Here is a 14,269-nt window from a genome sequence, read left to right as displayed (position 1 = left end):
GTCTCTTATCTAAGAGACGCTGCACAGTGTTACTTACCGCCCTGCCCTCCAGCGTGCAAAGTAACTAGACATGAAGCAGGGAAAGCAAAGAGGCATGTTAGTATATTAGATGTCCTTAGCAGATGACCGTAGAGCCCTGGAGGTTCCATCTTTGCTCTGTACAGGAACATAGCTCTGCACTCCTTGTTGCTCCCTGCCAGCAAGCATCACAGTTGCACTTTCCTGCCTGCAACACACAATACTTAGTAGGCTGGATGGGCCGTTCTGCCAATGTGTCAGGTGAGCATCTCAGTTCCTTTGGCTGCCTAATTTGCCTCCTTAAAACAAACACTTCAACACTTGGTTTCTTTAATTCAGACCCCTCTAAAGATCTCCTGGCTTGCAAGCCATTTTCAGCTACCACCACAGCTGAAATACAGCACTGGTAGAAATCTAGCTGTCACCTTGCTTTGATGGCAAAAGGCTTTTGTAACTTGAATCCCTGATTGTTTTGGCATCAACAAGACTGCAAGGCAAGAAATATGCCTCTACTTGAACAAGACACCTGCCAAACAGCTGTGCAGTGATACATGGCTGCCTGTGACCGACACCTTCTTCTGCTAAAACCAGAGCATGGTTCCCTTGTGAAGAGCCATGGGCAGTGCAGAAAGTACCTCGGCTTTCCCTGCACCGGGTCCCCAGAGAACAGCATCTTACTCTGACTGGAGCATGCAGCAGCCTGTTTTCATCCCAGCCCCTTGCCCTTGAGAAAGCGGCTGCCTGTAGCAGCGGCAGAACCGCTGCAGCCTAAGGGGAAAGGAATGACACAGTGTAAAGCTCTCCAGGGTGCCTGTGTCCCGTGCAGAGTCGATGACCTCAGCAGCCTGTACACAGGGCCACGCTAACAACCTGAGAAGGAGTCACCGGTGGCACCAGTGACCCCTCAGTCACACACGACTCTGCAGTCAGTATGGGCCCCTCGGTGTCCCACTGGGGCCACGCAAAGCTGGCTGTGTTCTTCCTCCTTGCCCTCCTGTATCTCTGGGCACCCTGTTGTGTCATTTTGCTTGTAAGAGTTTGCTTTCCTACTCCTTCATCCTTACTCTCTTCCAGAGCAAATACACTCCTCGAGGAGTAAAAGTAATAGTAATACTGTTATGAGAGATGCACTCTGGAGCCCTCAGTCTCAGGAAGACATCTTTCTGCTTCACGCAGTAGGAACAGAATTACCATACAGCTCCCAGAAGTACTTTGACAATTTTTTGTCACAGACAGCACTGCAGAAAAACACCATACAGCTTGCAAGCTCTCATATAATACATTTAGAGCGTGAAGATTCTGCTTAGCACTGAGACTGTTCTACAGGAAAGTCACGGAAGGCCACAACTAAAGCTACTCTGCAGCTATAGGAGAGCAGCCCAGAACTGGGAAAACTAAAAATAGCTTAGGACCATCCTCTAGAATGCATAGCACATAATACTACTGCCTTACATCTCTGACAGTTGCCTAACATGTGCAGAACAGCCTTTCACTTAACTACTTGGAAAAGAAGATACAGGGTATTTTCACTCATTGTTTCTGTGTCTGTTAGAAATGCACTCTGAGCTGACTGACTCACAAGAATGCTTGAGACCCAAGGTGGATGTAATTCTACTTTATACTAATTTTGGCTACTCTGAAGAGTGGGGAGAGTCATCATCCATCAAGACTTCAGGCTGTCATCTAAATAGCTCATACTAATACATTTAATAAATGAAAATACAGATTTCAGCACATATATAATGTTGAAATTAATGTTGAAAACAAACAAGAACAACAACAAGCAAATCCAACTCCTGTGTAAAATACCACTTTCCAGTTTCACACCGTAGGCAGGAAATCAAAAGCAAGAAATAGCGATTTATGCAAGCCAAGCCATCCCTGGCTTGGATATATCACTTTACCTCTCTGTTCTAGTCATCGAGGCATGCGTTGCCAATTGGTATGGCCACAGCAACCCCTTTTAAATTTGACTGAATTCTGTCCCTGTAACAAGAGCAGAATTTGATCCTTCTGTTGGGGAGTGCTCTGCTAGTGATAAGCACCGTGTATGCTAAGGTACTGAACATTGCATTTTACAAAATAGCAAGTTCTGATTATGCTTGCTCACTACCAACCAGAAAAAGATGACCTCTTTCACAGACTGAGATGGACAGCAGAATAGCTGAATAGTAATGCAGTTATTCTGAAGTGTAGAAACCCAGGAAATCTAAGAAAGTCCAAGTCTAGTTCTCACCATTTCCTGACGATCAGTAAGGCAAACAGTAGTTTCAGTTATGCAAGATTTGTTTCAAAACCAGAAAAGCATTTTTCCCTCTTGTTCAAGGCCAGTCCCTTAGAAAAAGCTATATGACACTTTAAAGAGATACCGAATACCAACACACCAACACCTCTGTGCAAATCTTCACTGACATCTTTTTTGGTCATTTCCACGGATACAGTTGCCATATTCCAGGGATTATCTTCTAAAATATTCATTCAGGCATTGAAAGTAAATCACCATTATTAGCAGAAGCACTTTGAAAGAATGCTCCATTACATTCAAAAATGTGAAAGCCCTCTCCCAGCTGCACAAGTAACATGTTACAGACCTGTGCTGCTTTTTCTTTCAGTGTATTAATATATCTATGTTAAAACAGAGTTCTACGCTGCAATAAACTGCATAATATTATAAATGTCAGATCTACAAAATTAATGAGAATCATACATAAATAGAGAAGGCAAATGTAACCAAAAAAAAGAGCAATATCAAAGACCCTATCATTCATTAGTAAAACTCGGAGATGTGCACATAGCATTGTCCATTCCTGTAATGACTGAGCATTATCTAGCACTTTGCTTTTATTTACTTAGGAGATGTCTCCAAACTAAAATTTCACAAACTTGAGATATGAGACATACCATTAAGTTGAGCTACTGACCTCAAGTTCCTTTCACAGTAAGTGGTGATACAGTCATTAAAATTCAACATTTGATCCACCTGATCGAATGCTGGGGTCTAATTTGGGACAGGATAAATGATCCTCGTGTTTATGAGAGCTCGTTTGAGTCAACTGACACAGATGGCTATTGCAAATTGCTTCCTTTACCTGAATAACAATGAACGGAATTCTGGGGGCACAGAGCTGGCACGCCACAATCGTTGAGAAAGAAGGATGCATGCCACTAGGCTGCACAGGAAGGCCACCTTCCAACAGGGTCATTGAGAGAGAAGTGGGCTATGACCAAGCAGCATCACAGATTCTTCCTGTGTTCTGCTGTTCTATACATCAGGAACAGTCCAAGATCTGAGCTGCACAAAATTGTGTTTCAGCTGGTTTTACACCCTTTTTGGCTTGATGTCTGAACATTTCACTCTGCAACTAAGGATCTGGTCCTTGCTTCGTGAAAAAGCATCTGCATATGTGGAAGACAACGTGGATTTGCAACGAGCATGCCGATAAACATCATTAGGGCAGCAATCTCTTTGGCACGACAGTCTAACCCTACTGCCCCTCAAAGTCCTATTATGCTACCTAAGCTGGATCTGTACAGAACTGAGATGGGGGGGCTAGAAATTTTAGGAGAAATATATCAGCACGGTTACTTATTTTAGATATAGGTAAGGGTTTAATGGTTATGGTAAAGAATGGATTTGGGTAGGAGCTGTTTAATGATTATCTAACTTGTAATAGAGTTTTAATGGCAATAGACATAGGTCAAAGGGATGAGGGACAATGATTAATGTATATGTTGTTGTAACCAGCTGAAGCAAGGGATAGTTCCTGATGAGAAGCAGGAGTCGACCCCAAGAACCAGCCAAGATTGGCCACGCGATTTGAACAAAAGCCAAAGGGCGACTGAGCCTGCGCAGGAGCAAGAGGTAAAGAGTTCATCGCGAGGAAGACATACAGCCTTCATCTTTACGACCACCACAAGGAGGCATTGCGCAGACTCAGTTAGGAGGGACTTAGGGAAATGACTTCTTGGAACTAATTTTACTATGAAGCGGGGATAGGTCATGCATATGTATAAGCATATTAGAAAATCTTACGTATATGTAACACTTGACTGTTTAAATTTGAAGTTAAGTTGCTACGTCAGGCGCGCACGACTTTGGTGGGACTACCCCCCGTGCTGCCCAGCGCTGAATAAACATACCTACTTTACAATCTCACTGATTGTGGAGTCTGTTTCCGCACGTCAGAACAATTATACAAAAAGGATTGTTGTTCCTGAAAGTGGCAAAACCAAATTATCACTTGACTGTAAGACAACTCTTTCAGGTCAGCAGTCTCGAACGCAGTTCATTAGCAACAACTCCTGTTGCTTCTGCTCTTAAGAGAGGCGATCAGAGTTCATTTCTTGAAGTTTGGCAGGAAAATTATCTTCCAATTTCATCTCTAAAGCGCACATACTTGGAGGGTTCTTCTGTAACTTGAGGTCGACAGTAGACTGAGTCAAAGCCTTGGCATTTATTTTTAAGGCTTTCAGCTGTATCCTCTCATCACTGTCTTCACCATCAGAAATGGGACTTATTTCTTGAATTTTCAAGAGATCTCCAGTACTGCAAGTCTTCTCTGTGTTACTAGAACTCATTCTCAGGGTTCTTGTTGGAAGGTCTTCCTTTCTTGAGCTAATCTTCTGAAGTTTAAAAGGGAGCCTGTTTTTCTCTCCTGCAATATCAATACAGTCAAGTGAACAAACCTGTTCTCTTCTGGTTTGGTTATTATTGACAGGACTATTCAAAGGAGATGATAGGGACAGGTTTTCTTCTTGCTCTTTAACACTGTAAGGAGGAGTGGGGACTTCAAACGTAGCGTGAAACTGCGAATAGTCGACACGGAAAAAGCCATCTTCTAGGGACATTACTGGGAGGAATCTGTGACCCCAAAGAACTTCATCTTCTGTATATGAGGTCCTAGCTTGACACGTCATTCCTACGGAAACAGAGACAAGAGCATGACATTCAAATGTAAGTAGACTGGCATATGAAACAAAAAATACAAGGTAAGGCTGACGGACAAAAATCTATTGTAGCCTGCAAGCTAACAAATGTATAGATTATAAAATGGAACAATTGTTCCTAGTCAACCTCCCAACAGTCAATGGAGTCCCTCTAATTGATTGACTAGATTTTTATGCAAATATTGCATTAAATATTGCAGAGTCACACTGAGCAAGCAGCTTTTGATAAAAGCAAAAAATAAAATTAAGACAGGATTAGCTTGCTAGCAACAACAATCTTACAGCTTGTATGTAATGCTGTTTCTTGGAAGTCACCCTGGGAGAAAGAACCATCGCTTGGCAGAGGCTTACAGAATTCTCTGGCAAAGATCGGGCACGGGGGGAGCCAAAGCTAAATGGAAAATTTAATCTTCCATTCCTACTTTTTCTCCAAATAGTCTGTCAAGACAAAAGCTGTGCAGAGACACTGCAGCTCTCTTCCATGCTAAGACATAGGTACTGCTGTAAAGCTTGTAGAAGAATTTATTCCACTTAGCACGAACATACATCATTGGCAGTATTTACATGTGTGAACTGACAAGCTAAAATGTGTTCTAACCAAGCCAACAAATCTGTTGCAATCTCAGCACAAGAGTGCTATCCCGCGTGAGTAGAACTTTTAAGACTTCCTGTCATGATACTCTTCAGAGGCAGAATTAGCAGTCAGTAAGCCCAAACTGTGATTTGCTCTCCCGTTACCGCTACATTAACTCTCAGACAAGTGTAAAATGTTTCCCTTGCGATACCTGGTTAGGTAAGTGCATTAAGTGCGGTTATGATGCATGCTTATCTAAGATACACGGTTCAGTTGCAGGATGAGAAGAGAGGCCTCTGTGGGGATCTAAAGACTGCCGCACTCGACCTGAAAGAGTGTTCTGCCCTGGTGGATTGTGTATTTGTTTAGGGCTTAGTCCAGCACGTGGATAGTAATCAGTCAGTTCTGTTTCCTGTCCAGCATGAGATGACTGCACTTGGCTGTGCCAAAAGGACATCACTGTTTCTAAGGCAGGAACCAAGCAACTGGTAATCTTGTTGAGAGAAGGATGAAAATGCTCCTTGATTAATCAAAGTTTAACAAATACTCAAAAGAAGGGAGAGGAAGATCAGAATATTGATGAACCTACTGAATGCTGAATGATTTGGACTTTAACAGTGCACATGGATCCTCGACGCAGAGCTTCTTACACAACCACAGTGCATTGTCACAGGATTCATAAAATAATTAAGTCCTCAAAAGACAAGGCCACGAAGTCAGCTGTCATCTGAACAACACCGTAACAGAATTTAAAAAAAAAAAGAAAGAAAAGCCCTGCTCATATTTGCCTATAACCATGTGTTCCTACAATATTTGCGACTATGTGGACTGTATTTGTACTGCAAAACTGGATTTGTTATTTTGCATTCAATTTAATGCAAGCTAGGCTGAAAGTGATTTTGCAACACTGGCAACTTTTAAAGTTCAATGTTCTTTCAGCATGGTGGTCCTTAAAACAGGAGTCTCATAAGGGTGTTGTACTCTTTTACATGCCATACTCAGAATGGCAGGGTGCATCTCTTCTTGGATGTACTGGCCACTTTGGGCATCGGTAATGCAGAGCCCTATGGGGAGCCCTATGTCTCCTATTGGCCGGTAAAGGCCACTGAAGCTCTGTAGCATATGGCAGGATATTCTGGAGCATCCAGGATTAGCATCCTGAAAGGATTAACAGCTGCCTTGCTAAAAATATCAGGACTGAAAACAAAGACTAAAAATTAGAGCATGCATATTATTCTAAATCTTACCGGTAGTCTCAACGATTCCTTCAAGGATGACAACTATTTCAAATTGCTCACTTCTGAGTGATCTTTGTGAGAGACAAAAAAAGGGGCTCTTTGAGTTAATTTCATGACAGATGGTTAATGGGGAAACTAAAAACAGCTGGTCAGCTCCAGTTCCAAATCCAACATCCAGTTCACACTGGTCTAGCGGCAGAAATTCTCCCTCCGGTGTCTGTCGGGACTAAAGATGAAAAGATGCTTTAGTAATCACCATGTGAGACAAAACATGAAATCAATGCAATGAAGTTTAAACCTGCCTCTTCCATGACACTATCATCTACATATGAGGTCTGAGGTCTTCATAATGGTGATATAAGTAATGCTAAATACTATAAGGCTACTATATATGACCAATTTTTACTTTTCTTATCATGCCACTAGATCTCATCATCATCTACAAACTTTACTATGAGATATATATATATATATGTTTATTGACAAAAACGTCAGGTACCACACTACACGCCTTATAATGGATGTTCACCAAGAACATCCTGTGGCAAAAGTTCCCATTAATGAGCATAAAATCTGCAAGCCAGGCACATTTTAACCCATTGCCTAAACTCATGTTTCATTATTGTTACTTGTTACTAATTTTTGTTTGACAGACACTGTGATGTACTACTCAAACATAAGCATCATAGTAATTGTACAGTACATCTGGTAAGTGGCATTTCCACAAAACCATCCAAATCGACATTAACGATGCTACCATCCCTTGCCAATGTGCGTATACCACCTACTGTATGTTGATCTTAATAATGAACTTACTTACAATCATTATTAAGCTAAGTGCCCCATTTTAATTCACGTCATTTCCCAGGTCCAATAAAAATACTGATATGATAGCTTCCCCCACTGCATACTGTCCCCCCCATTTTCCTGGTATTCAAACTATAACTGAAAATTACATCAGTTGGCCAGGCAGCTCCTCAGCTGATTGCTCTAAAGGTCTCTGGTGGAAATTGCCCATTAAAATTAAGAAGCTTTGCAGAGCCGATTTAAAATACTGTCTGCTTATTGCTTTATTAGAAAACACTTAACTCTTTAAGAAGCCGAATATTGATTATAAATGGTAGATTATTCTGTAGTTACTAAACAGTTTTAACTGTGTTGCATTTGTATTGACAAATGTATTGGTTCCACTGCTTGGAAACTCCATCCATTAGTCCTGAGAGCAAGCCAAAGCTAGCAGTTTTGCCGTTTACTTGGATCTGACTGGTACTCTTTTAAGAAAGTTTCTGTCTTTAAAAAAAATCCCTAAGCAACTAGTGTACCTTCATATTGTCTCTCCACTTCACCTATTATCTTAAAAATGCTGAATTTTTAACTGCCTCGTATTTACTGGTGATTACATAACCAATTAGGTAGCCGGTAGTGTACACCTCCTTATTAAATACAATCCATTTTTTCATTTATGTGCTATGTGTCTGTTTTTCTGCTGAGGAAAAAAAAAAAAAAAATCTTCCTATCTAAATAACCAAGTTCTCCCTTACACAAGAGTCAGTTTATCCACTACTGATGAGGACAGGGAAAATACAGGCTGATAGCTTGTAAAAGCATTCTCATGGATTATTTGTGCTTTGAAAGGTAAAAGACAGCGCTATAAAATAAAAGCAATCAACATCACTACTACGTAGCAATCGTGACAGTGTCTGTTATATGCAAAGGTGTAATCAAACTACTGCAAAAACATCCTTTCTCTTTTCCTGAGGGAACCCGCAGAACTAAGCTGCAAACTACACCACTGCTTTTGTCACCTGGCTGTTCTTTCAGCAGGTGCACAAACTGGCTGGCAACATATGATCTTTGTTCCAAGGTAACAAGGCTCAACACGAGCTGTATGAACCAACATCTAAACCTCAGAATTTCCCAAAGTTTTATCAAATACAATTACCTAGACAAAGATGTGCATATTTGCACAAACTGCTGCCTGAATGACTTAAGAACTGTTTCATCTACAAACCATTTTTCTCTGTGGAAGAGTCTTCGATCAAATCCACTCAATAGTAAACAAATCCAGCGGGGATGATTAGAGGTAACAGATCTGGGAGAAAGCAAAAGGTTGTTTGAGGTATTTGGTATCTTACATACAGGACTGATTTATGCAAGGCATGAAGAATTTTTTTTTTTAAATTGTTAAATAAAAAGAAATTAACCCGAATGAAGATAGCTTAATAGCTCTAATGTGTTAAGACTCCAGCTAGCGACCTTTGTTGCATATATATAGCTTTACTCAAAGGATCACAAAAGATGGCAGAGGACTATAAACTGTCAGCAGCAAGTTCGGAAGGAACACTTGTCATTCTTTATTTTGACCACCCACACAACACAAACCCAAATAAATTCTGCAAATTAATACATGCTTGAACAAGGGCACAATTACTTAGAAATGCCCCAGCTTTCATTTTAAATGTGGCCAGAGATGGAGAATCCAAAGGTCTAGATGAGTTTCACTGAAGGTTAATTGCCTCACAGCTAAGAAAAAAAAGACCGCGTCTGGATTTTTCCACCTTTAACTTTCTGCCATTGGATCTTTGTTTTGTTTTTTATTACTAGGCAGACTTCCATTGCATCATCACTTAGTCTGTTTTTGTGTCTAACCAAGCATTTTATGCCCTTTGAGTCTTCACTACTATCCTTTATTTATTCTCGGCACTTTCCTAAACCCTGTTGTTTATGCACATCCTTCTTTAACTGGACACGATGCAGTTTTATTATTATTAACCCTATTTCAGTTCACTCATTTACAGAATTCACATAATTATGTTTTGATACTCAGGTGGACTAATTAAGCATTGGAGTAGAAAACACGGGACAGAAAAGACAGATGACTGTTGAGCTTAATATTGCAGTACATTGTAGAGAAACTCAGGAATCAAGAAAATGCTAAACTGGTACATGCTAATTTGCCATACAGTACTATGATATTTTCAGTTCTGGTATTTGAGAGGAAAAACCCTGATCTCACCTATCTGCACTTCTGCCCCACCCTTAGACTAGCAGCTTGCAACAACATTTATTATATATTACATTACTGAAATAGTATGAACTTGTTACTTTGATACGGCTGTTAAAGAATTGTATGGTTTTTTGGTAGTGACACTATACCTGGAGCTCTGGCTTGGATAATTCCCAGGGTGACTGCTACTTTTTAATATAGTCTAGTTGTCCCAAGCTGTAACTACGATCTGAGTGAGCTGGGCTTGTTGAGACTGGAAAGGAGAAGGCATAGAGGGGGATCTAATAGCAACCTTCTAAAACCTGAGAGGAACGTAATCAAGAAGATGGAGCCAGGCTCTTCATAGCAGTGCATAGCGGGAGCAAGAGAGACAACAGGTCTGAGGTGAAACAAGACAAGTTCGGACTGGATTGAAGAAAAACTTTTCCATTGTGAGGACAATTAAGCAGTGGAAGAGCTTGCCCAGCAGGGCTGTGCAGTCTTTGTCCTTAGAGGTTTCCAAAACCAGATTGGAAAAAGCCCAGAGCAACCTGGTCTGACCTCCTAGCTCACCATGCTTTGAGCAGGTGGACCACAGATCTCCCAAGGTCCCATCCAATCTGAATGATTCTGTGACATTAAAAAAACATATTGTTTGCACTTTCTGCACGTGCCCTCCTTATCAAGTTATTGACATCACAATACAATGGGTCTTCTTACTTATTTGCAATGCCTGTCATCTGCCATCTGCGAACTTTTCGTTACAGTTTTGTTTGCTTTCAGCTTATTCAAAGCTATTAATTAGTACAGTTCAAAGACTAGGTGCCTGCTGGTCACAACCCAAAGAGCACTGGCTCTATGGCTACTATGCTTCACAATTGTATTTTTCTAACTATTGCTTAGCAGGTGTTGAAAACAGGCTACGATAAGGTTACATTCCTCAGCTTTCTGAATCAAAATGTCCTACACTACTAGCTGAAACACTTTACAGACCACTTAACACTATCATGTTTATCAGTGACACCTGTAGTCCCATCAAGAGAAGATAAAAATAGGTATCGTAACTAATTTTAAAAAAATCAATACTGATCGCCATACGGTGGACGCTGGTTGCTGCTGCTATCACCAGATCCGTCAGGCACGCTAGTGAGGCTCAGGAATTAACAGGCAGAAAAATACAGCTCACTGTGACACTGAAAAGACCAGGACCTGGAACTGCACATTTTCAGCAGCTAGGTCCAACCAGCTTCTTTCTATTTCTTGCCCAGCATTTTGCTTTTTCCTGCTTCTAGAGCACTCAATGTAAATTAGAAAGACTTGGATTTCTGGAAAAGTTTTTGCTGAAACATACACACTTAGTCTTGTAACTGTTTTCCAAACTCTCCACAACTCAGCCCAAAAAGGGCCCCCAACTTTTCCATTACATCGCTACGCCACACAGCTAGGCAGTCCCCTGGACCAAAAAAAATGCCAGCACAGTGTGGAGACACCACTGCAATCTACCAAATATCCTAGGGCATATATCACAGTTTCAGTAAATGCCATTCAGACAGATTTAGATTGGTGTACTTTCTTTACAAAGGTAAATCCTCGGGGCTTCATTGGTCCAACCGAAACACTATGTTCACTACTAAATATGTCTCCTATCTCAAGTACAAAAGCGTGATAAGACATATTTTTTCACATTCTTTCACTGTGACACCAGTAAAAAAAATTCTACCTATCTAATCGGGTGCGGGAGAAGTGTAGCAAGATCAGCTGTCAACAGTACTGCACGAAGCACTGTGGAAAGAGCACAAATCACAAGGCGGCAGAACTCGCTAAAGATAAATGTTAAGCGAGTTCTGCCACATTCACTCTAAGTTTACAGGACATACAAAGCTACTTCAAAGCAGCTGATGTAAATTCACATACTGCCGGAATGGCTGCTATGACTGCTGGAACGGTGTGTCTGGTTCAAGAGGCACCTCAACGAACTGAGGACTTACAGAAAGACATGGGAACTAACACCATGCCTTGTAATGACTGAAGGGACGGCTAGCACACATTCACTTTTAAACTTTGCTGTGGCCATAGCTTATATTTGCCAAAGGTCACAAAGCAGCTTGAAGATGAAGTCATGGGCATGATGATTGTTTGAAAGAAATCAAATATTACTCACTGATTCATCATCTAGTCTATGAAACAGCTATCATAAGACGAATCGGTCAAGCAGGTCCATCAAATATCCTTGTGTTTTCTGTCCCAATTACCTGCATCGCAGCATTGTGCAGCAGCAGAATTAGCAGCAGAAAGTGCACCAGGTTGTGTGTTTTGTGTCTTATTTCAAAAGCAAGTTTATAGCGAATTACTATCACTGTAAAAACACAACTGTGACACTGCTTTTATTCCACTTTGACTTACATTCCATCTCAGATGATAGACACAATCAAGTATTTTAGAGGAGGCTTTCTGCTAATTTTGAATAGTTAGAGATCAATAAAAATAATGGTTTAGCTGGCTCCAATTCCTACAAAAATTGCTCCATTGTAACTCCTGACAGCTTGTTCCCATATATATATATATATCTCCAACCTCTTTTTGAATCTTAGCAGATTCTCCATTTTAAATGGTATTCTGCAGCAAGAAAAATTAACAGCTCAGTCAAGCATTCTGCACAGAACAGAAGCAAAACAGCCTTTTGCATTTACCATTGTCCTGTCACCTACTGGATCATGTCTGTTTCTGCAGAATATTAAAATGGCCAAACAGTTGCTCCAAAGAGAGGATTACCGTAGAGAATATAGAACCTTTACAACATTCAAATATGGTATTCTGAAATTGACGTCATCACTGGGATCCAGCTTCTGATGCTCCCCATCAAGCATGCTCCCGTGACAAGACGTAGCTGCTATGAGCTGCTATGTTGCTTCATCTCAGCATGCTGCATGCAGTGTTCTCCTTCCATTCTACTCCTGCCCGATGTATCTTCTGGACTTCCATGCCTGCCAAACTCTACTGTCTCCTGATGCTTTCTTTATTTTTTTGATTATGATCTCCTTTGGATTCCAGTTTTCTTGCCTTCTGAATTACACTGACCATCATCAGTGATTAATAAATAGGTATTGGTGACAATCAAAGGGCCTTTCCGCTAAAGAACCCGCACAATCCCTCTGAAATGCTGGGACACCACTGGCTGGAACCATGGGGTAAGAAACTGCAAGTTAAAGCTTCCCAAGTTTCCCCAAGTGGAGGAGGAGGTCAAGGTTGATCTTTGTCCTAATTTAATGTCACCACAAATCAATTTCTTTTTCCCAGCTGTCAGCTCCTAAGGGGCATGCCTTAGTATCCCTCCCTGCAGCTATCCTGTATCCTGACACATCCATCTTTCCTGACCAAATTGGCTTCCTGCCAGCCTCGCAATCCACTGGAATGCCTCTAGGAGGTCTCTGATGAGACCGTCTTCTCCCCTATGCCTGCTTGGCTCTTTCGTGGCTCCTGCTATGGGCAGCCGCAGCAAATTTTTCTGAAGCCATTCATTCCGCCCCAGTCACATCCTCTCACCCACATGCCAAGGGACAGGGCAGTTGCCCCAGGGCAGGGCAGAGCCCACCAGCAGGCAGCAGCAGGGACTGCACCGGGGAAGCCCCACACTATGGGCACATGGCTGCACTTGGCCTGTGCCCTGCCCACCTCGCCCACCGCAACCCAGGCGCCCCATCCCGCCCGCTGTCACGCCAGGCCTCACCTTGATCAGCTTGCAGCGGATCTGGGCAGACACCATGTGGCTGTTGCGGAGGTTGCCAACACGGAACATGAGGCAAAGCTTGCCATCCCGCTGTGAGACGACTGCAGCACGGCTGAACATGAGGGTCTCAGCTCGCTTCTTGGGCTGGGACATCTTGATGAACATGCAGCCGATGAGGAATGCATCAACGATGGAACCCAGCAGCGACTGGAAGAGGAAGAGCACAATGCCCTCAGGGCAGCGCTCAGTAATGTAGCGGTGCCCATAGCCAATGGTGGCCTCTGTCTCTATGAAGAAGAGGAAGGCAGAGGGAAAGTTGTACACGTTGGCCACGCACGGACTGTAGGTGTCATCATGCACCTGGTGCAGGTCACCTCGCAGGTAGGCAATGCCCCACCACATCGAGGCCATAACCAGCCAGGCGACTGTGTAGGTCAGCAGGAAGATAAGCAGGTTCCAGCGCCACTTGAGGTCCACCAGAGTGGTGAAGAGGTCAGAGAGGTAGCGGCTGCTCTCGCCACCCAGGTTCCCGTGTTGCACGTTGCAGCGCCCGTTTTTGTCCACGAAGCGCTGCCGCTCTCTGCGGGCGCCACTGCGAGCCGGGCCCACCGCCTGGTACTCGTCCCCAAACTTCCTGCGCACGGCAGACATGCTACCGGCAGCCGAGGCCCTCCACGGGCGCGGTGAGGATGCGGCGAGACGGGGGGCGGCGGCACCTCGCTGTGTGCGCAGCAGCAGCAGCCGCCGGGCAACGAGGCGCGCCCGGATGCCCGCGCAGA

The 14,269-nt window shown here is 42.7% G+C and overlaps 1 protein-coding gene across 4 annotated transcripts; it reads right to left on the bottom strand.

The window, feature by feature from the left end:
* Positions 1-4,207: 4,207 nt before the first annotated feature.
* LOC128141051 (G protein-activated inward rectifier potassium channel 1-like) lies at positions 4,208-14,198 on the bottom strand. 4 transcript variants are annotated; one of them, XM_052785611.1, is made up of 3 exons: positions 13,491-14,198; positions 6,787-7,003; positions 4,208-4,937 (listed from the first exon to the last, which is right to left on the bottom strand). In XM_052785611.1, the coding sequence occupies exons 1-3, from the start codon at positions 14,139-14,141 to the stop codon at positions 4,336-4,338; spliced, it is 1,470 nt and encodes a 489-aa protein (XP_052641571.1). In that variant the 5' UTR covers positions 14,142-14,198; the 3' UTR covers positions 4,208-4,335. The 4 variants fall into 4 exon arrangements, 2 of the variants coding, with proteins under 2 accessions (XP_052641571.1, XP_052641572.1); XR_008234880.1 differs by lacking the exon at positions 4,208-4,937 and adding an exon at positions 8,789-8,869 and having other exon boundaries at positions 6,781-7,003; XR_008234881.1 differs by lacking the exon at positions 4,208-4,937 and adding an exon at positions 8,720-8,869 and having other exon boundaries at positions 6,870-7,003.
* Between the last annotated feature and the right edge of the window lie 71 nt (positions 14,199-14,269).

This window comes from Harpia harpyja, chromosome 4 (genome assembly GCF_026419915.1).
Source record: "Harpia harpyja isolate bHarHar1 chromosome 4, bHarHar1 primary haplotype, whole genome shotgun sequence".
NCBI lineage: Eukaryota > Metazoa > Chordata > Aves > Accipitriformes > Accipitridae > Harpia > Harpia harpyja.
This window is presented reverse-complemented; position numbering and strand designations above follow the sequence as displayed.